Source organism: Balaenoptera musculus, chromosome 2 (assembly GCF_009873245.2).
Source record: "Balaenoptera musculus isolate JJ_BM4_2016_0621 chromosome 2, mBalMus1.pri.v3, whole genome shotgun sequence".
NCBI classification, from domain to species: domain Eukaryota; kingdom Metazoa; phylum Chordata; class Mammalia; order Artiodactyla; family Balaenopteridae; genus Balaenoptera; species Balaenoptera musculus.
This window is the reverse complement of record NC_045786.1, coordinates 112,012,167-112,038,914: the sequence shown is the minus strand read 5'-3', so window position 1 is coordinate 112,038,914 and position 26,748 is coordinate 112,012,167. Positions and strand designations below refer to the sequence as shown.

Here is a 26,748-nt window from a genome sequence, read left to right as displayed (position 1 = left end):
GAACATTTTAATTCTAAAGAGCTTTAATAAATAAAAAGCCCCAGTTTCCAAATATCTGTCAAAAAGAGAATGAATAACGAGTCCCATCAGAGCTGGGGAAAAATTTTTTTTTAAAAAGGAAGGGGAGGGATGAAGGTAGATAACCATTTTTTTCAAAAAGATAAAGATGAAACACTGCTTCCTCAAATAACCGCTCAGAATGTCACTTGAGATGAGTAGGCAGGAGGAATATAACTGTCCGTATTTGCCTTGTATACGGTATTGGGCAACTAAATGCCAACTTAGCTATTTAGGAATGGCTTGCTAAAACGTTGAAAAAATGAAAGACTTCATCCTTGTCATAGACGCCACTTCGGTGGAACATTCAGTGCACATGACTGGGTGATAGATTTCTTCCACACCTGTCTCTGCCTGCTCCGCAGCATCTTCTTGGTTAGACCTCATCTTCTTATGGCCTCGTCTTTTCTTCCTGTTCTCTGGGGCTTTGTATCTTAGAATCTCTTCTTTGTTGATAGAACAATTCATTACAAACATTGCTCTATACTGAGTTTTGTATGATTCGTGCCTAAGAGGAAAATGAAATGGAGAATTTGGATTTACATTCTATTTTAATAGTTACACATTTAGAAAAAATGTGAGAATACCAAAAACTTACTGAAATACCAACCAAAGTAAAACAAGAGAACAAAATGGGAAATTAAGAGCTTTTAAGAGTTATTTTAAGAACAGGAGGAGACTTGGTAACAGATACTAATGATATCCTCTTTTCTACTGCTCTAAAAGTAACTTTTATCTCAGAAAAAAATTTTTTGATTTGCTCTTCCAACTTAGACAAGAAAAGCTATTGGAAACCTGAGAGGTAATGTTTAAAAAATCTTTGACTGTGTCTTTTTCCTGTTGTGACCTGAGACTCTGCCCTCCTCTCATTACCACGTAGTGCCATTCTGGTCACTATTTTAGTAAAAGCTACAGTTTTAAAAGCTTAAAGAGCATCTGATAATGTCAGATTTATTTGATAATGTCAGACATTATTTATAATGTCCACTCTTGGCTTTACTCCAACAGTCTAAAGAATAGATAATGCTTTCTTTGTTCTCCTCATACACTTAATATTTTCCTACTTCTTTCTCGACTTAGTAAGTTATTTTCCTTTTTTTCCCCCTTAAACCTCATGCAACAGAAATATCTATCTGGTTAAAAACAGTGAAGTCAAGTTATGCCTTCATTAGTTCTGAATGCTGATCATCTCCTCTTCCACCACCACCACTACCAGGCTGATGTTTCTCAATATGAAGTCATAAAAATTTCATTTATACTCCACCATACTGGAATCCTTTCTTAATATGGAACACAATGTTTACCAAGCCCAATTTCTACTGTTAGATCACAAAGCAACTTCTTTTGGGTATAGGAACCCTGTAACATGGTAACATGGTTTAATTTAAAAGAGAAGCAACTTAAGTACAAAGATATTTTACTTTTTCTTTATTTCATATTCTAGGTGTCAATTTATATACAAAAAGCTTAAGAGCTCATATGGAGAGTACAAAAATTAATTGTTGCAGATGATCAGAAACCTCAAGCTAGCTAATAAGAGTAAATTACATCTGGCTACCCATTAGTGACTAGAACAAATCCACCACCTAACATCATCATTTAATTTCAGTTAACCTGATTCAGAACATGGATTAAGTTAGACATTTATAAGGCTACCAGAAAAAGAGAAAAGAAGAAAAGAAAAGGAGACGAAAACGGCAAAGTATATTTGGATTAATAGAATATAAGGAAAAAAACCACATGATCATCTCAACTGATGCATAAAGAAAATTTGAAAAATTCAACACTTTCATTATAAAAACACCCAATAAGCTAAGAATAGAAGGAAACCTCCTCAATAAAGACCACATATGAAAAATTCATAGCTGGGCTTCCCTGGTGGCACAGTGGTTAAGAATCCACCTGCCAATGCAGGGGACACGGGTTCGAGCCCTGGTCCGGGAAGATCCCACATGCCGCGGAGCAACTAAGCCCATGTGCCACAACTACTGAGCCTGTGCTCTTGAGCCTGTGAGCCACAACTACTGAAGCTCGTGTGCCACAACTACTGAAGCCTGCGTGCCTACAGCCTGTGCTCCACAACAAGAGAAGCCACTGCAATGAAAAGCCCTCGCACCACAACGAAGAGTAGCCCCCGCTCGCTGCAACTAGAGAAAGCCAGCACACAGCAACGGAAGACCCAACGTAGCCAATAAAATAAATAAATAAATAAATAAATAAATAAATAAATAATTCATAGCTAACATCATACTCAATGATGAAAGACTGAAAACTTTTCCTCTAAGATAAGGAACAAGACAAAAACGCCTGCTTTCACCACTTCTATTGAACAAAGTACTGGAAGTTCTAATCAGAGCAATTATGCAAGAAAAAGAAAGAAAAGGCATCCAAATTGGAAAGGAAGAAGTAAAATTTACTTTGTTCACAGATGACATGATATTATATGTAGAAAACTCTGAAGATTACACAAAAAAAACTATTAGAGTTAATAAATTAATGCAGCAAAGCTGCAGAGTACAAATGAACACATGGAAATGTGTTGTGTTTCCAACACTAGCAATGAATAATCCAAAAAGGAAAGTAGAATAGAGATTACCAGAGGCTGGGGTGAGTAGGGGTGGAGAATAGGGAATTACTGTCTAATGGGTACAGAGTTTCTGTCTGGCGTGACGAAAAGTTCTGGAAATGGATAGTCATGATGGCTGTACAACTGTGACTGTAGTTCATGTCACTGAATTGTACACTTAAAATGGTTAAAATAGGGAACAAGATAAGAGTGCCCATTCTCAGCACTCCTAGTCAACATATTTCTGGAATCTTAGCCAAAGTAATCAGGTAAAAAAAAAAAGAAAGAAAGAAAGGAAGGAAGGAAGGGAGGTAGGGAGAAAGGAAGAAAGAAAGAAAGAAAGGTGTCCCAATAGAAAAGGAAGAAGTAAAAATTGTCTCTGTTTGCAGATGACATGATCTTATATATATAAAACTCTAAAGACTCCACCAAAAAAATGTTAATAAACAAATTCAGTAAAGATTAAGGATACAAAAGCAATAAACAAAAAATCTGTTGCATTTTCACTAACAAACTGAGAAATTAAGAAAACAATCTCATTCACAACAGCATCAAAAATAATAAAATACTTAGGAATAAATTTAACCAAGGAGGTGAAAGATCTATACACTGAAAACTATGAAACACTGATGAAAGAAATTGAAGAAAACACAAATAAGTGTAAAGATATCCTGTTTTCATAGAATGGAATAATTAATATTGCTACAATGTCCATGCTACCCAAAGCCATTTATAGATTCAATGTCATCCCTATCAAAATTCCAATGGCATTTTTCATAGAAATAGAAAAAAAATCCTAAAATTTGTCATGGAACCAAAAGACCCCAAATAGCCAAAGTAATCTTGAGAAAGAAGAAGAAAGCTGGAGGCATAACACTTCCTGATTTCTAACTATACTACAAAGCTATAGTAATCAAAACAGTATGGGATTGGCATAAAAACAGACTCACTGATCAACAGAACAGAGTCAAAAGCCCAGAAATAAACCCATGCATACACCATAAACTAATATTGACAAGGAAGTCAAGAATATTCAATGGGGAAAAGACAGTCTCTTCAATAAATGGTATTGGGAAAACTGGATATTCATATGCAAAAAACTGAAACTGGACCCTTAACTTACACCACTGACAAAAATTAATTTGAAATAGATTAAAGACTAAAATGTAAGATCTGAAATTATAAAACTCATAGAAGAAAACAGGGAAAAAGCTCCTTGACATTGGTCTTGGCAATGAAGTTTTGGAGCTGACACCTAAAGCACAAGAAACAAGCAAAAATAAACATGTGGGACTACATCAAACTAAAAAGCTTCTTCATAGCAAAGAAACAATCAACAAAATAAAAAGGCAACCTATGGAATGGTAAAAAATATTTGCAAATCATGTATCTGATAAGGGGTTAATACCCAAAATACATAAGGAACTCATACAACTCAACAGCAAAAAACAAACAAAATCCGATTAAAAAATGGGCAAAGGGGCTTCCCTGGTGGCGCAGTGGTTAAGAATCTGCCTGCCAATGCAAGGGACACAGGTTCGAGCCCTGGCCGGGGAAGATCCCACATGCCGCGGAGCAACTAAGCTTGTGCTCCACAACTACGGAGCCTGAGCTCTAGAGCCCGCAAGCCACAACTACTGAGCCCATGTGCCACAGCTACTGAAGCCCACACGCCTAGAGCCTGTGTTCCGCAACAAGAGAAGCCATGACAATGAGAAGCCCACGCACTGCAACGAAGAGCAGCCCCCGCTCACCGCAACTAGAGAAAGCCCGTGCACAGCAACAAAGACCCAACGCAGCCAAAAATAAATAAATAAATAAATAAATTTATTTAAAAAAAAAAAATGGGAAAAGGACTTGAATAGACATTTTTCCCAAAAAAGATATACAAATGGCCAACAGGCACACGAAAAGGTAATCAATATCACAAATCATCAGGGAACTACATATCCGAACTACAATAAGGTATCACCTCATACCTGTTAGAAAAGGTATTATCAAAGAGACAAGAAATAACAAAAGTGAACCCTTGTGTACTACTTGTGGGAATGTAAATTGATACAGCCACTATGGAAAACAGTATGGAGGAGCCTCAAAAAGTTAAAAATAGAACTATCATATGATCCAGCAATCCCACCTCTGGGTATGTATACAAAGGAAATGAAATCACTATCTCAAAGAGATATCCGGGCTCTCACCTCAGCCAGTTGATCAACGTCAACATTAATAGTCATAAATCATGTTAATAGTTTGTGCCCATGACATAATGTGATGAAAATGGCACTTTATTTCTGTGGTCTTCCTCCCAAAAACCTACTGCAGCCTTACTTACAATAGCCAAGACATGGAAACAACCTACATGTCCATCGACAGATGAATGAATAAAGAAAATATGGTATGTATATACGATGGAATATTATTCAGCCATAAAAAAAGAAAAAAAATCCTGCCACTTGTAAGAACATGGATGAACCTGGAAGGCATTATGTTAAGTAAAAAAAGTCAGACAGAGGACTTCCCTGGTGGCACAGTAGTTAAGAATCCGCATGCCAATGCAGGGGATGCGGGTTCGAGCCCTGATCCAGGAAGATCCCACATGCCACGGAGCAACTAAGCCCGTGCGCCACAACTACTGAGCCTGTGCTCTAGAGCCCGGGAGTCACAACTACTGAAGCCCTCGAGCCACAACTATGGAAGCCCGCGCGCCTAGAGGCCGTGCTCTGCGACAAGAGAAGCCACTGCGATGAGAAGCCCGCACACGACAACAAAGAGTAGCCCCCGCTCGCCACAACTAGAGAAAGCCCGCACGCTGCAACAAAGACCCAACACAGCCAAAAATAAATAAATAAATAAAATCTACGTTTTTAAAAAAAAAAAGTCAGACAGAGAACAAAGACAAATAATGTATGTATGTATGATCTCACTTATATGTGGAATCTAAAAAAAAAACCTGAACTCATAGAAACAAAGTAACTGTTGGTTGGTGGGGAAGGGCAGATGGATGAAGGTGGTCAAAAGGTACTTATAATGGATAAGTTCTGCAGATGTAAGGTACAGCATGATGACTACAGTTAACAATACTGTACTGCATACTTGAAAACTGCTGAGAGTAAATCTTAAGAGTTCTCACCACACACACAAAAAAAGGTAACTATGTGAGGTGATAGCTGTGTTAACTAACCTTATTGTGGTAAACTAACCTTATTGTGGTAAACATTCTGCACTATATTTGAATATCTAATCACTACACTGTATACCTTAAGCTTATACGATGTTGTATGTCAATTACATCTCAATAAAGCTGGGAAAACAGCTTTATTTAAAATTGAAAATAGGAACTTCCCTGGTGGTGATGTGGTTAAGACTCCATGCTCCCAATTCAGGGGGCCCGTGTTCGATCCCTACTCAGGGAACTAGGTCTCACATGCATGCCACAACTAAGAGTTCACATGCCGCAACTAAGGAGCCTGAGTCACAACTAAGGAGCCCGCCTCCCGCAGCTAAGACCCCACACAACTGAATAAATAAATAAATAAAATAAAAATTAATTTTAAATTTTTTAAAAAATTAAAAACTAAATTAAAAAAAAAAACTAAATTAATTTTTTAAATTAAATTTAAAAAATTTTAAATGGTCTAGTTGACAATAAATTGAATATTCAAATGAAGTACTCTTTTACAGCAAAATTTTTAAGACAGTTAAAATAGTAAATTTTATGTTACATGTATTTTATCACAACAGAAAAAAAAATGAGTGTATTTGAGAGATTTTGTCATTCCACAACATATATGCAGTTTTACTGAACCCTTGTCAGCACTGGCAAGTACTTTATTAGAAAACCTATTTATAACAGACAATGTGTAATGAAAATTATTTGTATAAAGATTAGTCATGCAGCACCAGGGATATATGAGGACAGAACTTTATCAGAATTCCTAAGCACCTCAAAAGTCTATTTCTGATTTAAACAAGGACTACCAAGTGGTTTTTTTCGTGTGTGTGTGTGTTGCTACCCTTTATCCGTTACCTTTGGCAATCAAGACACAGTGTGGTCATGCAGGCAGGGCAATTCAAGACAGCATCACTATTTGGAAAAGGCTGTTGTTGTTGACGTCGCCGCTGTATTCCAAAACCATGGTAGCTAGAACAGAAAAAGAAGGTGAAGAGGGGAAACACATTAAAGCCAAATCTTGCTTTCTAATGCCATTCTCCCAACAAAAGAAACCAGTACCCCTTAGAGAAATGGTCGATTCCAGGAATGGGGCATACAAGATGGACCTGGAATATCCTGTAGGGCCAGAAAGTAAGGAAGCGCTCAGAAAGAAAAAACCAAAAACCCACAATGAGACAGGAATGTTAAAGGGGCACAGGAGCCAACTGAAAGAGCTCCCAATGACTGAAGCCAAAACAATTAGAGCATCAAAATAAAGTAGTATTGAATTATAACCAAAATATAAATAAATACCCATGAGTCCATGCTGACATAAATGACTTAATAAATAAATAAATGGGGGAGAATAGACACATCTCTCATACATAAGAATTACAAATAATTTATGAAGATACTCTCCCCTCAAGGAGGAGGAGTATAACTCCAGACTCCTTAAGTCTAGGCTAAACATAGTGACATCCTTCCAAAGAGCATGGTACAGAAAGGGGTGGAAAGAGTAACTTTACAGTAGAGAAACCTGACAAATACCACTTCACTATAGTGAACAAGATCAACATTAACAGTCATAAATCACGCTGATAGTATGTGCCCTTGATACAAAGTGATGAAAGGGGCACTTTACCTCTGTGGTCTTCCTCCCCAAAACCTCTAATTCCAGTCTAATCATGAGAAAACCATTAGATAAATTCCAGTGCTCGCTTCGGCAGCACATATACTAAAATTGGAACGATAAAGAGAAGATTAGCATGGCCCCCGCGCAAGGATGGCACGCAAATTCGCGAAGAATTCTTCATTTTTTTATCTATGATTGTTGAATCATTCCACGAAAAGGCACTCTGCCACAAGATCAGCTGGATTGTGCGTTTAACGGATGTGGGAGTCGGGGAGTTGCTTGTTCATCCCTTCAGTTTGCACTTGGAACTCCTTTGATACCTCAGAGTTGGGATGGAGCTGGCCAGCCTGTGAAGACCTCCTTTGGGGGGTGCAGGGAGAATTTTTTTCCCCACTTTTATGAAGGGTTGTTTTTTTTTTTGATGAAGATATGTTGTTTTGTATACTATGCTTTCAAAGTATTAACTGTAATTATCTAGCGTTATCTTGTTGTTTGTACAGAAATACACTGGCCTAGCACAGGCAGATGTAGATTTTGTTATACTTGTCATAGCTGTTTTAATAAACTTGAGTTCCGCTGCTAAAGAAAAAAAAAAAAAAAAAATTCCAATAGAGGAGCCTCCCACAATATACCTGACCAGTGCTCCTCAAAACTGTTAAGGTCATCAAAACCAAGGAAAGGGCTTCCCTGGTGGCGCAGTGGTTGAGAGTCTGCCTGCCAATGCAGGGGACACGGGTTCGAGCCCTGGTCTGGGAAGATCCCACATGCCGCGGAGCAACTGGGCCTGTGAGCCACAACTACTGAGCCTGAGCGTCTGGAGCCTCTGCTCTGCAACAAGAGAGGCCGCGATAGTGAGAGGCCCACGCACCGCGATGAAGAGTGGCCCCCACTCGCTGCAATTGGAGAAAGCCCTCACACAGAAACGAAGACCCAACACAGCCAAAAATAAAAAAAATAATAATAAATAAATAATAAATAAAATTTAAAAAAAAAAAAAAAACCAAGGAAAGTCTGAGAAACTGTCACAGCCAAGAAAAGCCTAAGGAGACATAACAACTAAATGTAACATGGTATCCCGTATGGGCTCCTGAAACAGAAATGGGTATTAGGTAAAAACTAAGGAAATCTGAGGGAATTCCCTGGAGGTCCAGTGGTTAGGACTCCACACTTGAATTGCCGAGGGTGTGGGTTCAATTCCTGGTCAGGGAACTAAGATCCTGCAAGCCACGTGGCGGATAGATAGACAAATAGATGATAGATAAACAGATAAATAAATAAATAGGGTCATTTGAAGCCCACTGGGCTTCACTGGGATGGTGCAGGATCAATAATGTGACAGAGATGAATGTGCTTTAAATACAATTTCTATCCAAAGGTAAAATACGATATTTAAAAAAAAAGAGAAAAAAAACCTAAGGAAATATGAATCAAGTAGGGACTTTAGTTAACAATAATGCATCGATTATTAACTGTGACGAATGTACCATATTAGCGCACGGCGTTAACAACAGGGGAGACTCCTGCGTTGCTGTTGTTGCAGCGGGTGTGGGGATACCATGGCAATTCTCTGCATCATCGGCTCGATTTTTCTGTGCACCTAAAACTATTCTGGCACAGCCGCGGAACCGCCGCCAGACCCACTGTCGGTCCGCACCGCCTGCCCGCCCGGCGTCCACTGCCACTGCCACTGCCATGGGAGTGCAGGCAGAGACCATCTCCCCCGGAGAAGGGAGCACCTTCCCAAAGCGCGGCCAGATCTGTGTGGTGCACTACACGGGGATGCCTGAAGATGGAAAGAAACTGGATTCCTCCTGGGACAGAAACAAGCCCTTTAAGTTTGTGCTGGGCAAGCAGGAAGTGATCCGAGGCTGGGAAGAAGGGGTTGCCCAGATGAGCGTGGGTCAGAGAGACAAGCTATCTCCACAGGCTATGCCTACGGTGCCACTGGGCACCCAGGCATCATCCCACCTAACGCCACTCTCATCTTTGACATGGAGCTTCTAAAACTGGAATGACAGGAATGGCCTCCTCCCTGAGCTCCCCATTCTTGGATGTGCCATGGAAGGATCTGGTGCCTCCAGGTGAGCACAGCGAGTCCGTACGGAGCTTTTCCTGATGTTCCACTACACTCTGTATAAATATCTTCCCTGACCGAATGTGTTGTCACCAGCTTTGCTCTTCCCCTTTCTCCTTGTATGTGTGTTGACCTGAACTATATGCCTTAAACCTCAAGTTACCCATTTTAGTTTGTTTTCATTTGGGGGTGAACACTGAGTTTCAGTCCTTTGGATCTAGGTTTCCAGTTACGTATTATTCAAGTATTAACAGCACAAGTAATGGGTTAATTTTAGAATAGGAATTGTTGGGGGGGTGGCAAGAATCTATATTTTATTTTATTTTTTTTTGGATGAAAGTTTTATCTATTATATATTAAACATTCTTGCTGTTGCACTGCAAAGCCATAGCAGATTTGAGGTGCTTTTGAGGGCCAAATTATTCTCCAATTTAAGCGACGTCCTCGGGCGGAATTAAAAGCCCTACCCGAAACTAAAGTGGGAAGGGGAGAGCCTTTGCCTCCACTGTCCCAACCCCACCCTCCCCTTAACCCTCTGCGTTTTGAAAGCAGATCGTTTTCACTAAGATGTTGGACACTACAGGTGTCTATCCCTGGGCCAGCAGGGACCTCTGAAGCCTTCTTCATGGCCTGGATTTTTTTTTTTTTTTTTCCCATCCTCTGGTTTTTCTAATGGATATTTAGGACTTTTGTAATCTCATAGCTATCCAAGATCCACTTCCTAAATTTTAAGAATTTCAATCAAAAGTTAAATTGAAGGTGCTGTTTGTAGACACTTAACACCCATGAAAGCCCAGCCATCATGACAAATCCCTGAGTGTTGTCTGAAGAAAATGATGCTGGTCATCACAGCTTCAGCATCTCCTGTTTTTTGATGCTCAGCTCCCCCTGCTGATCTCAGAGTTTGCTGGCTTCTCCTTCCCCCCCTCACCCCTTTGCTGTCCTGTGTAGTGATTTGGTGAGAGAAACTGCTGCCTACTCCCGCACCCCTACCGCTACCCCCAGCACTACATATGAGTTTCAAGTTTTATTACTGCAATGAAAGTGCCTTATGTTGGCTTTTCTCAAAAAAAAAAAAAAAAAACTATTCTAAAAAACAGTCTACTAATTAAAAAAAAAAAAAAACCCACAATAAAGCTACATTTAAAAAGCAAGGGTTGTGGACTCCCCTGGTGGTGCAGTGGTTAAGAATCCGCCTGCCAAAGCAGGGGACACGTGTTCGAGCCCTGGCCAGGCAAGATCCCACATGCCGCGGAACAACTAAGCCCGTGAGCCACAACTACTGAGCTTGTGCTCTACAGCCCGCGAGCCATAACTACTGAGCCTGCGTGCCACAACTACTGAAGCCGGTGCCTCGAGCCCGTGCTCCACAACAAGAGAAGCCACCACAATGAGAAGCCCCTGCGCACCAGAAAGACCCAATGCAGCCAAAAAGACAAAAGAAGCCCGCAACATTGTAAATCAACTATATTTCAATAAAAGTTATTACAAAAAAAAAAAAAAGCAAGGGTTGTAAGCTCTAAGTGCCTAAGGATTTTGGTCTGTTTTGTTCCCTGTTGTATTTCAAGAGTCTAGAACAGTGTCTGGCATATAGTAAATTCTCAACAGATATTTGCCGATTGAAAAAATAAAGCATGAATCTGTTTATGAAGACACTAAAGTATAAAAGTATATATTCTTAAAAGGGGCTTATGGAAAACACCTAAAAATTGAACAGCAAAATGCAAATCATTTGGCATTACTTCCTGAACTCTTTAAATATTTGTGGGGAAAAATACTGAGAACACGTGGTATATATTTCATAATTGTTGTTAAATACCTCCAATGCTTAGCAAATTTCAAAACCCAAACCCCAAGAAAATAACTTAATCATTCATTCAATAGGTGCTAAGTGCCCGTACAGCAGTGTGCAAGGTGCTTGGCATACAGCACTGAACAAGACAGGTATGATCACTGTCCTTGCGGTGCTTAAAATGTAGTGAATTCATTATTTGAAGCTGGTTCCTGTGGTCTTAAAAGGCAACTACTGCTTGACACAGGAATGTGAATAAGTCAATAAGATGTTATTTCTCCTCAAGATTATATAAGAATGAAAATACATTCCATCTTACTTCCATGACAAATTCTGTTGCCAGAATATGGAGCTAGACCATAAGCTTTATTTCAATAGCACTCATAGCACTTAAAATGTTCATTTCACACTGTGAGTGTGAAAAATATTCATCACATAAATGCATGGGGCAGTTGGAGGAAGTGGTGCATGGGTGAAACTAGGAGAGGAAAAGGACAAAGTGGGAGGGTGGAAGCTAAAGGGTGGTGCACAAAGACCCACATAACAACACAAGCCCTCTGGGCTTGACAAGTACAGATTCCTGGGCCCCACCCTAGCGGAATCAAAACCTCCTAGAGTAGGACTCAAGGGTTTGCATTTCATTCTCACCAGGTGATACTGAAGCACAGCTAGGTTAGGGAAAAATAGTGGTAAGTTGCCCAGCTTTCACTTTTATGATAAATCAGCCTTTATCAAATCAAATTTGAAAATGAGTATGGAGTTTCCTCTTAGGATGATGAAAATGGTTTGAAATAAATATAGGTAGTGGTTGCACAACATTGTGAATATACTAAATACCACTAAATTGTTTGCTTTAAAATGGTTAACATTATGTCATGTGAATTTTACCTCAACTTTAAAAAATCAAATTTGTATACCGCATGCTAACACATATATATGGAATCTAAAAAAAAAAAAGGGGGACTTCCCTGGTGGCACAGTGGTTAAGAATCCGCCTGCCAATGCACGGAACACGGGTTCGAGCCCTGGTCCAGGAAGATCCCACATGCTGCAGAGCAACTAAGCCCGTGCGCCACAACTACTGAGCCTGTGCTCTAGAGCTCACAAGCCACAATTACTGAAGCCCATGCACCTAGAGTCCATGCTCCGCAACAAGAGAAGCCACTGCAATGAGAAGCTTGCGCACCACAACGAAGAGTAGCCCCTGCTCACCGCAACTAGAGAAAGCCTGTGCGCAGCAACAAAGACCCAACGCAGCCATAAATTAATTAATTAATTAATTTTTTTTTTTTTTTAAAGGTACTGATGAACCTAGTGGCAGGGCAGGAATAAAGACGCAGACATAGAGAATGAACTTGAGGACATGGCGGGAGGAAGCTGGAGCAAAGTGAGAGTAGCATTGACATACATACACTACCAAATGTAAAATAGCTAGTGGGAAGCTGCTGCATAGCACAGGGAGATCAGCTCGGTGCTTTGTGTCCACCTAGAGGGGTGGGATAGGGAGGGTGGGAGGGAGATGCAAGAGGGAGGGGATATGGGGATATGTGTATACATATAGCTGATTCACTTTGTTATACAGCAGAAACTAACACAACATTGTAAAGCAATTATAGTCTAATAAAGATCTATAAAAAAAATTTTAAACTTAAAAAAAAATCAAATTTGTAAATAGTTAAAAACAACAATTCAAGCATTCAAGTAGAAAACATAACATCCACTGTTTATCCACATAAACTTTTTTTTTTTTTTTTTTTTTTTTGGCAGTACCACGGCATGCAGGATCTTAGTTCCCCAACCAGGAATTGAACCCGTGCCCCCTGAAATGGAAGCGTGGAGTCCTAACCACTGGACCGCCAGGGAATTCCCCACATAAACTCTTAATCTCGAAGTAATTTTAAATTGTTTATTTGAAAAAAGTCAGTTCTGTTTCTTAAAGGGAGAGACTGACTAGCTATAGCAGTCTGAATTCAACAACAGTTTTTAAAAAACTAATGGCCTAAAGAATGTATGTATGTGTATAACTGAGTCACCATGCTGTACAGCAGAAATTAGCACAACACTGTAAATCACCTATATTCAATTATAAATAAGTAAATAAATATTTTTTAAAATAAATAAAAAACCAATGGTCTGACTGAAATTTGCTTTTCATTTTTAAAATAAACTATTCAGGGCTTCCCTGGTGGCACAGTGGTTGAGAATCTGCCTGCCAATGCAGGGGACACGGGTTCGAGCCCTGGTCTGGGAAGATCCCACATCCGCGGAGCAACTAGGTCCATGAGCCACAACTACTGAGCCTGCGCGTCTGGAGCCTGTGCTCCCAACAAAGGAGGCCCCGATAATGAAGAGGCCCGCGCACCGCGATGAAGAGTGGCCCCCGCTTGCCTCAACTGGAGGAAGCCCTCGCACAGAAATGAAGACCCAACACAGCCAAGAATAAATATAAAAATAAATAAATAAATAAAAGATTACTAAAAATTAAAAAAAATAATAATAAATAAATAATTAATTAAAAAAATAAAATAAACTATTCAGCAGTTTTTCCGCAAACTTTATGCATGTCTGTATAAACAAATACACATACACTCAAAATGTGAATATAGCGAAAATCATCTTTTAATCATTTTTCGTAAAGATTCTAATTTTAAATTTAAGTTCTTACCCTCTTCTCTGTGCATCAACCCAGGCCTGATCTCTGTCATCTTTTTCAGGATCATATAGTAATTCATCATTTGTTGGAATTCTGTGTTGTTTCTTCTTCTTTTTCTTGGTCACCTGTGCTACTTTTGAAAATGTTAACGATATGGCTAAGTATCATGTCTAAAATCCACACCTCTTTTATACAAAATGAAGAAACCTGTTTCCTAAGGTACATATTTTTTCTAGTTATATTTTCCTAAAAAAATATTTTAAACTATTCCTCCAAATAAAAAGTTCAGAACTGAGTTCAAATAATGAGACGTCAGAGTCTCAAAAAGGCCACTCAAAGTAAGTCAAGAATAGAAACTTTTTTTTTTTTTTGGCCATGCTGCACGGCTTGTGGGATCTTAGTTCCCTGACCAGGGATCAAACCTGGGCCCTGGCAGTGGAAGTGCAGAGTCCCAACCACTGGACCGCCAGGGAAGTCCCTAGAAACTATTTTTGATGTCTTAAATTCTCCATAAGTTCTCATACATAAAATGCTACTGAAATCAGAACAAAAATGAGTGAAAAAAAAAAAAACTATGGTCATCCACATACACTAGACCTACTTGGGCAGGTCAATGTTAATGTAACAACATATAAAAATATAAAATTGAAAAAAAAAAAAAATATATATATAAAATTGAAAAAAAATAAAAAATAAAATTGTTTACCATATAAATTTGTTATTTGTGTATTCCATCATAATTACTGATATAATTAAGTTAGTTTTAGCTCTTGTCATTGTGTTCAACTTTGCTCAAATTTATACAAAATCAATTCCAAAGAACAGAGAGATTGATTTAAAAAAAGCAACAAGTTAGGGAAAATTCTGCAAGAGAGTAAAATCTAGAAACTATCTGCAGTTGTGAAAGCAAATGTTGCTGTGCTAAAGAACCTGAAGGAAGAGGGGGCCAAGAGCCCTGAGGAAAGAGGTACTGAGTCAGGACACACTCTTCCTCTCCCCAGACGTGCCTCTGCAGCACCACCCTCAGTCCCTGTCCTCAGTTGCGTCCCCACCTGTTCTTATGCGCAATCCTGCTTTTGTTTTCACATCAACTGCCTGCAATTTCTTAAAAGATGAAACTCAAAGGGAAAACCTAATATCAAATAATTGCTAGGTAAACCTTCCTTCATAAAATATAACTGCTTAACCTGGTAAACGTGTTACTTACCTGCTTTGTCTTCATCCTCAGAATCAGAATCAAAATATATATCGTCATAGTACTTTGTTGGAGCTGTTCCAACTTTCCCATTTCCTGAGGAAGACCCTAGTCAAACGATAAGGGAAGTTTAAAAACTGAACCATACTGGATTGGCAAGGAAAAAAACTCCATATATTCTTCCATCACTTCAAAGTGATATCAACTCATTCCCAATTTCATTTGGGTGGAAAAATACTTTCACATCAATGACTTACTGGATTTCTGTGCCCTATGCAATTACAGAGAACTTCCCCTCCTTGAATAGCTGTTCCAAATCATGAGAAAATTATTCTCTCTCCCTTCCCACAAAGAGACTGAAAGCATATATAAATAATGATAAAAGCACATCTAATTAAATAAAATAGCCATATTTTCACATTGCCGGCCTATATATCTCTACCTTTCAGCCATGAAGTATACTGTGGAGAACAGTGAATAAACATCTTGTTTTAAGGAACTTTAGAAGAAAGAGGATAAGAGCTCTACAAAGAGTCAGGCAGAATGAGTCAAGCACACATTCCTCCTCTCCTCAGCTGTGCCTAGTGCCATGACATCACCTATACTTATGCCATCATATGCCTGCATCCCTAATTCTTCCTCTTAATTAACATCTGCTTTTGCTTTTATCATTATTACATATGCTTTCAATTCTTAACAGTTAATATATAGCATAACAACATGGAAACCAATTCTGAGGAGTCCTACCTTCACAAACAAGTTTTCGAGTCAGATATATTTTACATAGAAACCAAGTATCAAAATGAAGTATGTTTCATTACTTACTAAAATGAGACAGGAATTTGTGGTGACACATCATTCAATCTGCTATATCAGTGTTACATAACCTTAAATATACTTCTATAAGCTAGTGTGTCTTTTTTTCTTTTATCCTGAGGTAAAAATTACAGAAGGAAATCATACAAGTAAACAATGCTAAACAGTCTCTTTCCAGCAACACAGGAAACTTCTTCACTAGCAATGAAAGAAAACTACGCTCAGGTTGCCAAGCACATTTATTCATTCATTCAATAAGTATTTACTGAGCACCTACTGAAAGTGCTGGGGGCATAACAGAGCACAAATAAGGGTCCCTGCCATTATGGAACTTAGAAAACTATCTATATGAGTATCTAACTAAAAGTTTACCTGTTTCTAGAGAGGATAACTTGTCCTCCATTGTTTTTATGGTGGAATTTAATTCAGCTTCCATTTCTTTTTCAAATTCATCTTCACTAGAGGATTCACTTTCTCCAGTAAGACATTCTCTGATAAGTTTTCGTTTTTGGTCGGGAGTTCCATGTAAAAGCACATCCACCTCATCTTCAGAACTAGAACACATTTAAATCATAAAGAATATAAATATTAAAGAATTAAAATAACTTCAAATGCCTATCATCTCACTGCCCAACAAATTTAAGTTTTATAAGGTTGCATTTGATTCAGCTATCATTACATACAGCTCTTCTCACTTAATAGTTCAACCATTTCTGCATATTTCCAAATATATTTTTTAATGTCTGCATAACATTTCCTCTTGCAGATGCTGTACAGTTATTTCTCTTCGCTATTAAACACTACAATGAATATCTATGTATATATAATTTTGTTTCTGTTGATTTCCTTAGGTTAAATGTCTAAAATTAGATGCAAACATCTTTCTGACTTCTAGAATTATCACACTACTTTCCAAGAGTACTGCGCCAATTCATAATTCCATCAGCAATGAAAAATTTACCTCACAGAACTGGGAGTTTGTTTTAAACCCTGGATAATTAAATAAAACTTAATATATGTAACAAGTAGATAGCTAATACATCCACACAAAATGTAACAGACAGTAAGTAAATATTACAGTTTAAAAGGCATAGTGCTACAGAGAACTAAAAAGAGAGAGAGGGCTAAATTATATTCCAAATTCTCCTGAGCAATTTCTGCCAATTTCCTTGGCCTTTTGTGCCTGGGTTTCCCCATCAACAGCAGTATGACAGAATTAAACGAGATATCAGAAGGAATGAAATGTTACCAAGATGAAATGCCTAAGATTTTTCTACTATAATCAATAGTACACACATAACGTTCAATTATTCATGATCTGATGAACGGTTACAGACTATTCCTGGGTTTTGCTTCTCTATTTTTCTCTTCTACAACAATGCTTGTGAGCCTCAAGCAGAAGGTAAATAAGAAAAATACAATTCACACCAATCAATTTTGCTAATGATAGAGGCCTTATCCAGATTCTACTCCCAAGAAAATTCCCCATCTGACATTCCTCATCCTGACCAGCATGCTCCCTTTCTCCATTACCACTATATTCACTCAGGTCCTCGTAACTCTGCCTGTACCACCATGGCCTAAGGATCTCCAGGTCTCAAAACTCTTCTGCTTCATTCCACCCTTAACCCTGCTGCAAGAATGTTATTCCTAAAGAACTCTCATCACATCACTACCCAAATCCAAAAGAAAATCATCCATGACCAAAACTCTAAGTACAGCATTCAAAAGAACCTTCCACAACCTGGTTTCAACCTATCTTTTCAGTCTTACCTCTCACTATTACCCTTGAACTACCCCAGTACTCTTCAACTGAGGGGCAATTTTGCCCCCCAGAGAACATTTGGCATAGCTAGAGATATTTTTGATTATCACAACTGGGAGGTGGGAGGAGGGGTTACTGGCTTCTAGTGGCATATTTACTGCCTGCTGTAAAAGAGGTGGATTCTCCAAGCTCAAGTGGTCCTCAGCCATGGTACCAACCCAATCAATGTGTAGCACCCATCTGGGCCTCTCCATGTAACCCCTACAGGAGTTGGGAAGTAAGAGCAACCAACACAAACATGATGCTCATGCTGGATGCTCTGCTGTCAGGTGTCTCCAACTCAGAAGACTCATGTGTTCTGCCAGCTTCCATGAAACAGTAATACGCTAAAAAGATTCACTTCTAGGTATGGTAAAATCAAATCCTGAGAGACACCTCTTAAACACCTCTCTAAACAATCTCCCTTTTTTTTTTTTTTTTTTTTTTTTTTAATTTTATTTATTTATTTTTGGCTGTGTTGGGTCTTCGTTTCTGTGCGAGGGCTTTCTCCAGTTGCGGCGAGCGGGGGCCACTCTTCATCGCGGTGCGCGGGCCTCTCACTATCGCGGCCTCTCTTGTTGCGGAGCACAGGCTCCAGACGCGCAGGCTCAGTAGTTGTGGCTCACGGGCCCAGTTGCTCCGCGGCATGTGGGATCTTCCCAGACCAGGGCTCGAACCCGTGTCCCCTGCATTGGCAGGCAGATTCTCAACCACTGCGCCACCAGGGAAGCCCAACAATCTCCCTTTTTAAAATGAGCATTCGATTCAGAGCCTTGAGCAGGCAATACTGCCTAATAATACTGTTTTGTTTTCAAAGTATTTATTTTTACAGTTACCTTACCAGTGGCAACTGTCACAGGAATATAAAGCCTCTTTAAAGACATTTAACTACATGGGAATTCCCTGGTGGTCCAGTAGTTAGTACTCTGTGCTTCCACTGCTGGGGGCCCAGGTTCGATCCCTGGTCGGGGAACTAAGATCCTGCAAACCGTGAGGCAAAAAATAAGACATTTAACTATAAAAATGTAAATTAACTTAAAGAAAAAGATTAAATAAATAATAAGAGGGGTGAATACGGGGATGGTAATGGCAGAATAGCTCAAGTTCAGGAAACACTGAATCCAATCAAACTGAATTACTAATTGAGGCCTACTTTCACAAACTGGACCCATTAATTCAAACTCCTCATAAGGGAATCTTGGAATCCATCCTCACTCCCCACAACAGAAATCTTCACAGCAGTGTGATCTCCCACGCCTGTAACCCCGCCTCAGGATAATATAAGGAAACATTGTGACTGAAAGAAGGGCAGTTTCCCTGAAAGCTTAGTTGGACAGAATGTTTTAAAGTTTACGAACAGGATCTGCTGACAGCTTAAAAAATGGCTAAATTTTCCTGGAAATCTCTTGTCAACATAACTGCAATTTTCCTCCAGATAGGATTAATCCGTCCCTTCTGGAAATTCCCATAGAACTTCATCTGTGACTATCCCAGGTCATCTTCTTCTACAGTGGTCTTCTGAGATACAAGCTTACTTCCGAGACATATATCTTCCGAGATATATATATCTTATGTCCCCTACTTTACCGTTAAACCTGTCAAAGACAAAAATCTTATGACTGACCTCTGTAGTCCACAGCAAGCATACAATAGATGCTCAAAAAAAAAAAGTTAAATACCCCTTTATTTCTGTTTATTGCAGTTTAGTCTTCATGATGGTCACTTCACAGTAAGTCCCATGTGCCTCACAACATACTCGTGATATACTTATTATACTTCCTTTTTATAGATGAGAAACCGACGATAAAGGACTTGCCTTCGGTCACAGTGCTAGTAGCTGCAGAAGCAGGATTCGATTTCACGGCTTTTGAATCTTACGCGTAATTCCAGAATGTGCCCCTTCCCCGCGCCAGTGTCGGTCCCGCCTCCCCCGTGGCTACGCGACCTCACCAGACCCCCCTCGGCGTCCCACAGGCGACAGCGGGGCGCCACAGGGGCCCGAACCACTGGACAGAGGATCCGTACGGGTCCGGCAAGCGCAGCGAGAGGGGGAGGCTGAGGCCTGGCCTCGGCCCGAAGCCTCGGGGACCGGGGTGGGGTAGGGGCCTACCTGCTCAAAGCCGGCTCCTCGTCACTAGGCTCTTCAACTGCGTAGGGGTCATAGTCATCTTGGAGGCGGTTCATGGCGGCCTGCCCCCTCCGATACCGTCCACAGGCGTCGGCAGAGTACCTGCTTTCTCCGCAGGTCCCTTTCCTAAAGCGCTCCAGCACCACTTCCGCCCGCACGCCGCGCCCTCACTGCGCGCCTGCGCAGATCTTCCAAGCGAGGGGCTGGGGGAGGAAGCGGGGGAGGAGCCAGGAGAAGGGGCGGGGAGGGGGAGGTGGCGGGGAGGGGGAGGTGGCGGGGAGGGGGAGGTGGCGGGCAGGAGGGGAAGGGGAGGGGAGGAGGAGGGGAAGGGGAGGAGAGGAGGAGGGGAGGTGGCGGGGAGAGAAGTAAGTTTTATGTATATACATGTATGCGTATATATATATATTATTATATATAATATATATTATATATATAATATATATATTATATATATAATATATAATATATATAAAATATATATATAATATATATATATAATATATAATATATATAATATATATATATATGTTGTTTTGGCCATGCCCTTTGGCTTGTGGAATCTTAGTTCCCTGACGGGGGATTGAACCCAGGCCCATAGCAGTGAAAGCGCGGAGTCCTAACCACTGGACCGCCAGGGAACTCCCTTCCCTGGTTTTCAACTATTGCTCCACCCAACTCTTTTGCGAGGTACAATACTCACCCATGAGTCACAGTGATGTGAAGGAGGCACCTGTTGGGGAACCCATTTTTCCTTTTCTGAGAATTGTGGCCCTCCTCAAGGATGTGCCCTTACATCCATATTCATTCTGATCCACAAAAGTTGAGTCACTACTTCTTTACTCCCATAAACTTAAAATTCAGAATTAGAGATTCTGGGACTTCCCTGGTGGTGCAGAGGTTAAGAATCCATGCCTGCCAATGCAGGGCACACGGGTTCGAGCCCTGGTCCGGGAGGATCCCACATGCCGCGGAGAACTAAGCCTGTGGACCACAACTACTGAGCCTGAGCTCTAGAGCCCGCGAGCCACAACTACTGAGCCTACATGTCACAATTACTGAAGCCCGTGCGCCTAGGGCCCGTGCTCAGCAACAAGATAAGACACCGCAACGAGAAGCCCACGCACTGCAATGAAGAGTAGCTCCTGCTCGCCGCAACTAGAGAAAGCCCCCGCAGCAACAAAGACCCAATGCAGCCAAAAATATAAACAAATAAATAAACGAATTTATTAAAAAAAAAAAAGAATTAGAGATTCTAAGGAGTGGGCTGTAATCCTACAACTGGTAACAGAACAAGTAAACTCAGGGGCTGAGCCTGCCATTTTTGGTGGCTGTTTGGGGGTTACATATGCTAATGACGAGCAAGCAAAGAAAAGCAGGAGTCTGTAGCAAACTGAAACAGAGAGGCTTTCCCTGAGCCCCTTGTCAAAAACTGTAAGCCCTCAACCCCACCCTCTTCTCTCCATCCCATCTTTTCTATCCCTAAATCCACTTCTCCCCCTTCAACTCCATGTTACTTATTTGTTTGCTTACTTCTGTCTCCCTCTTCCATTTTCTCTATTGCTGCACAAAAACATCACCCCAAAACTTAAGAGCTTTTAAAACAAAAACACTCATCTATTTTTATCCAAATCTGCAATTTTGAAAGGCATTACTCTGATCCCCAATGTCTAGGGTCTCGGGTTGGGACTAAAACCTGAGCATGTCTCTTTCCCATGCATCGTTCTCCACAAAGCCTTGGGCTTCTGTTGAAGGAGATGATTGGTGGGCTGTGACCACTCGTTGATCTTTGAGCTGGACTCAGGCAATCAAGGTTCCTCATCTGCTCCCCTATCCTTGCAATGTACACTCTGCCTCCTGTTCCCCTCCTGTTCCTCCCCTGTTCGGACAGTGGGAGCTGTCCAAATGATGAAGCCTTGAGGGAGTAGGGTGTTGTTGAGACCATCTGGACAGTATACCTGACAACCCAGTTAAGGCTTCTGTATAAACTTTTAAGAATTGGCTGGGGGACTTCCCTGGTGGCACAGTGGGATAAGACTCTGCGCTCCCAATGCAGGGGGCCCATGTTCGATCCGTGGTCAGGGAACTAGATCCCACATGCATGCCACAACTAAGGAGCCAGCAAGCTGTAACTAAGGAGCCCACCTACTGCAACTAAGACCCAGCGCAACCAAAATAAAAGTTTTTTTAAAAAGAGACCTTTAAAAAAAAAAAAAAAAGAATTGGCTGCCAGGGATAGAGATCTTCTACTCGTTCAGCGCCCAAGACAATCCTAGTAAGTTCCCTTGCCTCTTAAACCTGCCCTCTACCAACTTAGAGTGGCCTGCCTCTTTCTTTACTCTCTCCTTAGTGAGGGAGGGGGGTCAGTTTGTAAACCAGCAGCTTCCTCACAACATGGCAGCCCCAGAGTTGTCAGTCTTCTCACTCACAGCTCAAGTCTCCCACACAGGGTTCTCAGAGGCCCAGAAGGAAGCTGCAAGCCTTCTGCTGACCTAACCTCAGAATCCCCCGAACATTACTTTGACCTCGTTCTGTTGGTCAGCCTAGTCACTAAGTCCAGATTCCAGGAGAGGGGTAGATACACCTCTCAATGGGCAGAGTAGCTGGGATATAAAAGGTCTCAGTTTACAGTCTTAAAAATTGTGTTTGGGGGCTTCCCTGGTGGCGCAGTGGTTGAGAATCTGCCTGCTAATGCAGGGGACACGGGTTCGAGCCCTGGTCTGGGAAGATCCCACATGCCACGGAGCAGCTGGGCCCGTGAGCCACAACTACTGAGCCTGCGCGTCTGGAGCCTGTGCCCCGCGACGGGAGGGGCCGCGATAGTGAAAGGCCCGCGCACCGCGATGACGAGCGGTCCCCGCACCGCGATGAAGAGTGGCCCCCACTTGCCTCAACTAGAGAAAGCCCCTCGCATGAACCGAAGACCCAACACAGCCAAAAAAATAAAATAAAATTAAAAAAAAAAAAAAAAAATTGTGTTTGGAATTCCCTGGTGGTCCGGTTTTCAGGACTCCGCGCTTCCACTTCAGGGGGCCCACGTTCAATCTCTGGTCGGGGAGCTAAGATCCTGCAAGATGCCTGGCACGGCCCAAAAAAATAAACAAAAGTGTGTTTGTCTCACCGTCTAAAAACAAAATGAGAGTTCAATGGATTAAACGGACTATTTCAGAACTCGTGAATTGACTATTAAACATAATCGTCTATTTTTTACAAATTTTAAGTGTTTTAAATGTTTCAAGTGTTTTAAAATACTTTGTGGGGGAGTTCCCTGGTGGCCTAGTGGAGTTAGGCTTTCACTGCCTGACCCAGGGTTCAGTCCCTGGTCGGGGAACTGAGATACCATAAGCCACGCGGCACGGCCAAAATAAAATAAAAACTTTTGTGTTTGCCGGTATTATATACTTAACTCCAACACTGCACAATTTACGAAGTGGAAGAAGTTTGTAGTAATACTTTGCCCTGTTTACTTCAATGTTAAAATCTTGACTTTTTTTCTTTAGGTTTCACCAGGTTTAGTTGTTGTGTGTTTTGAAGCAGTTCATGTGTTGAAGTAGTTGATGAGACGCTAACTCAAGAGGACGCCACGAACAAAACGATCGCTTTTAAGTTGACTGGGGAAATCTTACTACGTAAATGCTTAATGGGGGTGGGGAGGAGGGAAAGGTCCTCATAATAACCATGCCAGTGAGGATGAGTTCGGTCGGGCTGCGAAACCAAAACCAGAAGGTGAGACCAGACCCGAGCCCCGACTCACACCCTCAAATCCCTGGCGCCAGGCGCCCCGAACTCCAGCCGTCCCCATCGCCCCTCCGGGTCCCGACTCTTCGCCGCGCACCCACGCCCCCCGGACCACCAACGGCGACGTGTCTCCGCTGGGAATTAGAAGGTCCCACATCCACCACAGAGGACATGGCGTACATCTAGAGAAACCAGGAGGGTCAAGGAAACCTGCCCTAGGCTCCTCGAGGCCACACAAGCTCAAGAGAAAGTAACAAACTAGAAACCCGCCTGAGGCTAATTACCCCCAAACATAGTGATTTCTCAATGGAAATGACAAGGTTCACTCGACCTCTCTGCCTTTTTCTCTACCATACTGACCTACCTCACAGGGGTGTTGTGAGGATTAATAAATGTTGGTACAGTGCTTGGAAATGTGAAGATGCTGTGTAAATGCTAAAAAAATAGCAAGTTCAGAGCAAAAAGCTACACAGTTTTTCACACATCCGTCAGCGAATGTGTTTCTACCGAGGTGGCCTTTTTCTGGGAAGGAAGTACAGTGGAAAGTACATCCCTTGGCCCTTTGGTTTACTGACGGGGTGGGCGGAGACAGGAAGCAGCAATTGTGTGTTGCACATGAGTGTGGGGAGGGGAGGGGTGCTTACTAAATACGTGTATTCGTGAGTTGATGACTGTCCAGGGGTCTTCTCACTAACAAAACGTACAGATCAGGGAAAGAATGTATGCTAACTCCGTCGAGGTCATACGGGAGGGATTTACTTCGTACGTCCAGAACAATTGAGAGGTTGATTCCACAGCTCACTGCTAGTCCCTGATGAAAATAGCCAGCCCTGGTGAGTTGTGGCATTCATAAAACTTCTTAACCCTCTCCTGCCTGAGGGCCGCAAAGGTGCGACCGGAAGACGCCTAGTGGCAGAGACAAGCCAGCAGTGGACAGTCTGGGGTTTCCCTCGGATGATGCTTTATGCTCTGAGACGGAGGAAGAGGAGCAACACAGGCTGCGGGAATGGCCTGGGAGTCAACGCTGGTTGCGGTGGGAAGCAAGGGACTGAGGGATTAGGAGTTTATGCGGTGAGAGTGGAGGATGGCAGGAGAGGAAATCTGTGAGAAAAAAGAAAGTGTGTCAAGCGTAGCTGTAGGTCAGCGAGGCTGCAACTGGGTGAGAAAGTGTATACAATATTCTTAATGTTCCGTAGTGAAACTATGTAAGTTGAGGTCAAAATGATGTTTTCTTCCGGTGGGGAGGGGGGGTTTAAGAGGAAAACTGCCGAGAGGCGCAGAGCTGTTTCAATACTGTAAAAATAAGAAGTGAGGGTCTTCCCTGGTGGCGCAGTGGTTAAGAATCCGCCTGCCAATGCAGGGGACACGGGTTCGAGCCCTGGACCGGGAAGATCGCACCTGCTGCGGAGCAACTAAGCCCGAGTGCCACAACTACGGAGCCGGTGCTGCCCAACAAGAGAAGCCACCGCAATGAGAAGCCCCCGCTCGCCGCAACTAGAGAAAGCCCGCGTGCAGCAACGAAGACCCGACGCAACCAAAAATAAAAAAATAAATTTATAAAAAATAAAAAGAGTGAAATTCGGTGTTTCGCTGCTTCTGGACAGAAGAGTACCAGTATCAGCTCACCAACCCTCGGCTCGGACATTCCCGATGACATAGGAAAAGCGGAGCCCGGGTTCGAGACCTGGTCGGGGAAGATCCTCATGCCACGGAGCAACTAAGCCCGTCCACCGCAACTACTGAGCCTGCGCTCTAGAGCACGTGAGCCACAACTGCTGAGCCCACGTGCCTAGAGCCCATGCTCCGCAACAAGAGAAACCACTGCAATGAGAAGCCCCCTGCTCACCACAATAGAGCAGGCTCGCGCGCAACAACGAAGACCGAACGCAGCGAAAAATATATATATATCTATAAACTCAGTTTTATAGATTAGATACATAGAGCAAATTGGTGGCTGCCAAGGGTGGATACTGTGGGAGGTTGATAAAATTTGTTGGTAGGGCATGTCAAAGGTACAAATCCCAGTCCTAAGTAACTCATGAGGACATAATACACAGCATGATGACGAAGGTTTAAAAAAAATAAATAAATAAAAAAATAAACCTACAAAAAACAGGAGAGCACAAACGCAGTCCCCCACTACCGTGAATTATGCACTTGCGTTTCCTACACTTGGGGAAATCACAATGGTCAACATGCGCAGTGCAATGGATAAGCCTGGCTCTGGTTATGATTAATCGTACCTGGACTCAAAGCGAAACGCTGCTGAGAACGTTTGTTTTGTTTTTAAGCCTGACATCAGTAAGTTTTACACGTATGTGTATATAGACACGTATGTTTCTTTGGCCATGCCCGTCGGCTATCGGCATCCTACTTTCCCCAACCGGAGACTGAAGCCAGGTCTATGGCAGTGGAAGTAAACAGTCGTCACTACTGGGCTCTCAGGGAAGACCGTGGTTTCTTTTCTTCTATTCATTAAACTAAGTCATTCTTAACATTGTAATAACAGGTTCCGGTATACAGCTTCTGATGGTTTCTCCATCGGCCGTTACTTTAACATATCGAATATAACGTTCTACACTGTAAATCTTGGTTACTTACCTATTTCACATGTAGTATTCTGTCCCTCGTAAGTCCCATACTCCCTACTTAGTTCTCCGTAACTCTCTGCTCCGAGGGGGCGGTGGGGTCTGTTTTCAGAAAGTAAGCAGAACATACATATATCACTTGCCGCATTTCACAGGAAGTGGCGTAACTGACATTTTACCCATGTTTAATTCCTTGGTATATATAATAAGCTGCTTTCGCTCACACTACGGCAAACGGCAGTATGTGCTACCGTTCATTCTGCGTTCCGTACGGGCCCACTCCGGCACTACCATACAACGCTCAGACTATTAATAAACACCCCACAAAGCCCAATAGTAGAAAACGCTCAGCAGTTGGGAAAAACAACAATCTACACAAAAAGACTACCGTTCAACTGCGGTTCATTACACAGCTGAGAACACTGCAGTCTTTCCACACCAACACGGTGCGTACACCCCCGTCGGGAAAAGATTATGGACAGACGTTACAGCACTTGCAACCACCCGGAAACCTTAAAGTAGATGCCAAAAGCCGATATTGCAATGGTGTACGCTA

At 41.8% G+C, this 26,748-nt stretch overlaps 1 protein-coding gene, 2 non-coding genes and 1 pseudogene across 3 annotated transcripts; 2 read left to right on the top strand and 2 right to left on the bottom strand.

Moving 5' to 3' along the window:
* Nucleotides 1–6: 6 nt before the first annotated feature.
* LOC118891184 (E2F-associated phosphoprotein-like) lies at nt 7–26,283 on the bottom strand. Its single transcript, XM_036844854.1, has 7 exons — nt 26,206–26,283; nt 19,852–20,072; nt 16,310–16,491; nt 15,134–15,229; nt 13,939–14,056; nt 6,651–6,764; nt 7–565 (listed from the first exon to the last, which is right to left on the bottom strand). Exons 2-7 carry the CDS (start codon nt 19,923–19,925, stop codon nt 304–306), a joined length of 846 nt encoding a protein of 281 aa, XP_036700749.1. The 5' UTR covers nt 19,926–20,072; nt 26,206–26,283; the 3' UTR covers nt 7–303.
* LOC118891372 lies at nt 7,486–7,592 on the top strand. Its single transcript, XR_005018956.1, has one exon. It is a non-coding gene; the product is annotated as a U6 spliceosomal RNA (small nuclear RNA).
* On the top strand, nt 8,594–10,403 carry LOC118891185 (annotated as a pseudogene).
* On the bottom strand, nt 25,716–25,881 carry LOC118891476. The gene has a single exon (XR_005019045.1). It is a non-coding gene; the product is annotated as a U1 spliceosomal RNA (small nuclear RNA).
* Nucleotides 26,284–26,748: the final 465 nt, after the last annotated feature.

Excerpts from the sequence above, each read along its gene's own strand:
- LOC118891184 (XM_036844854.1), bottom strand. The coding sequence starts at position 19,925 with ATGAACCGCCTCCAAGATGACTATGACCCCTACGCAGTTGAAGAGCCT. Across the intron at positions 15,230-16,309 it reads GTTATCCTCTCTAGAAACAG|GGTCTTCCTCAGGAAATGGG; the intron begins GTAAACTTTTAG and ends TCGTTTGACTAG. Across the intron at positions 6,765-13,938 it reads GTTGATGCACAGAGAAGAGG|CTACCATGGTTTTGGAATAC; the intron begins GTAAGAACTTAA and ends TTTCTGTTCTAG.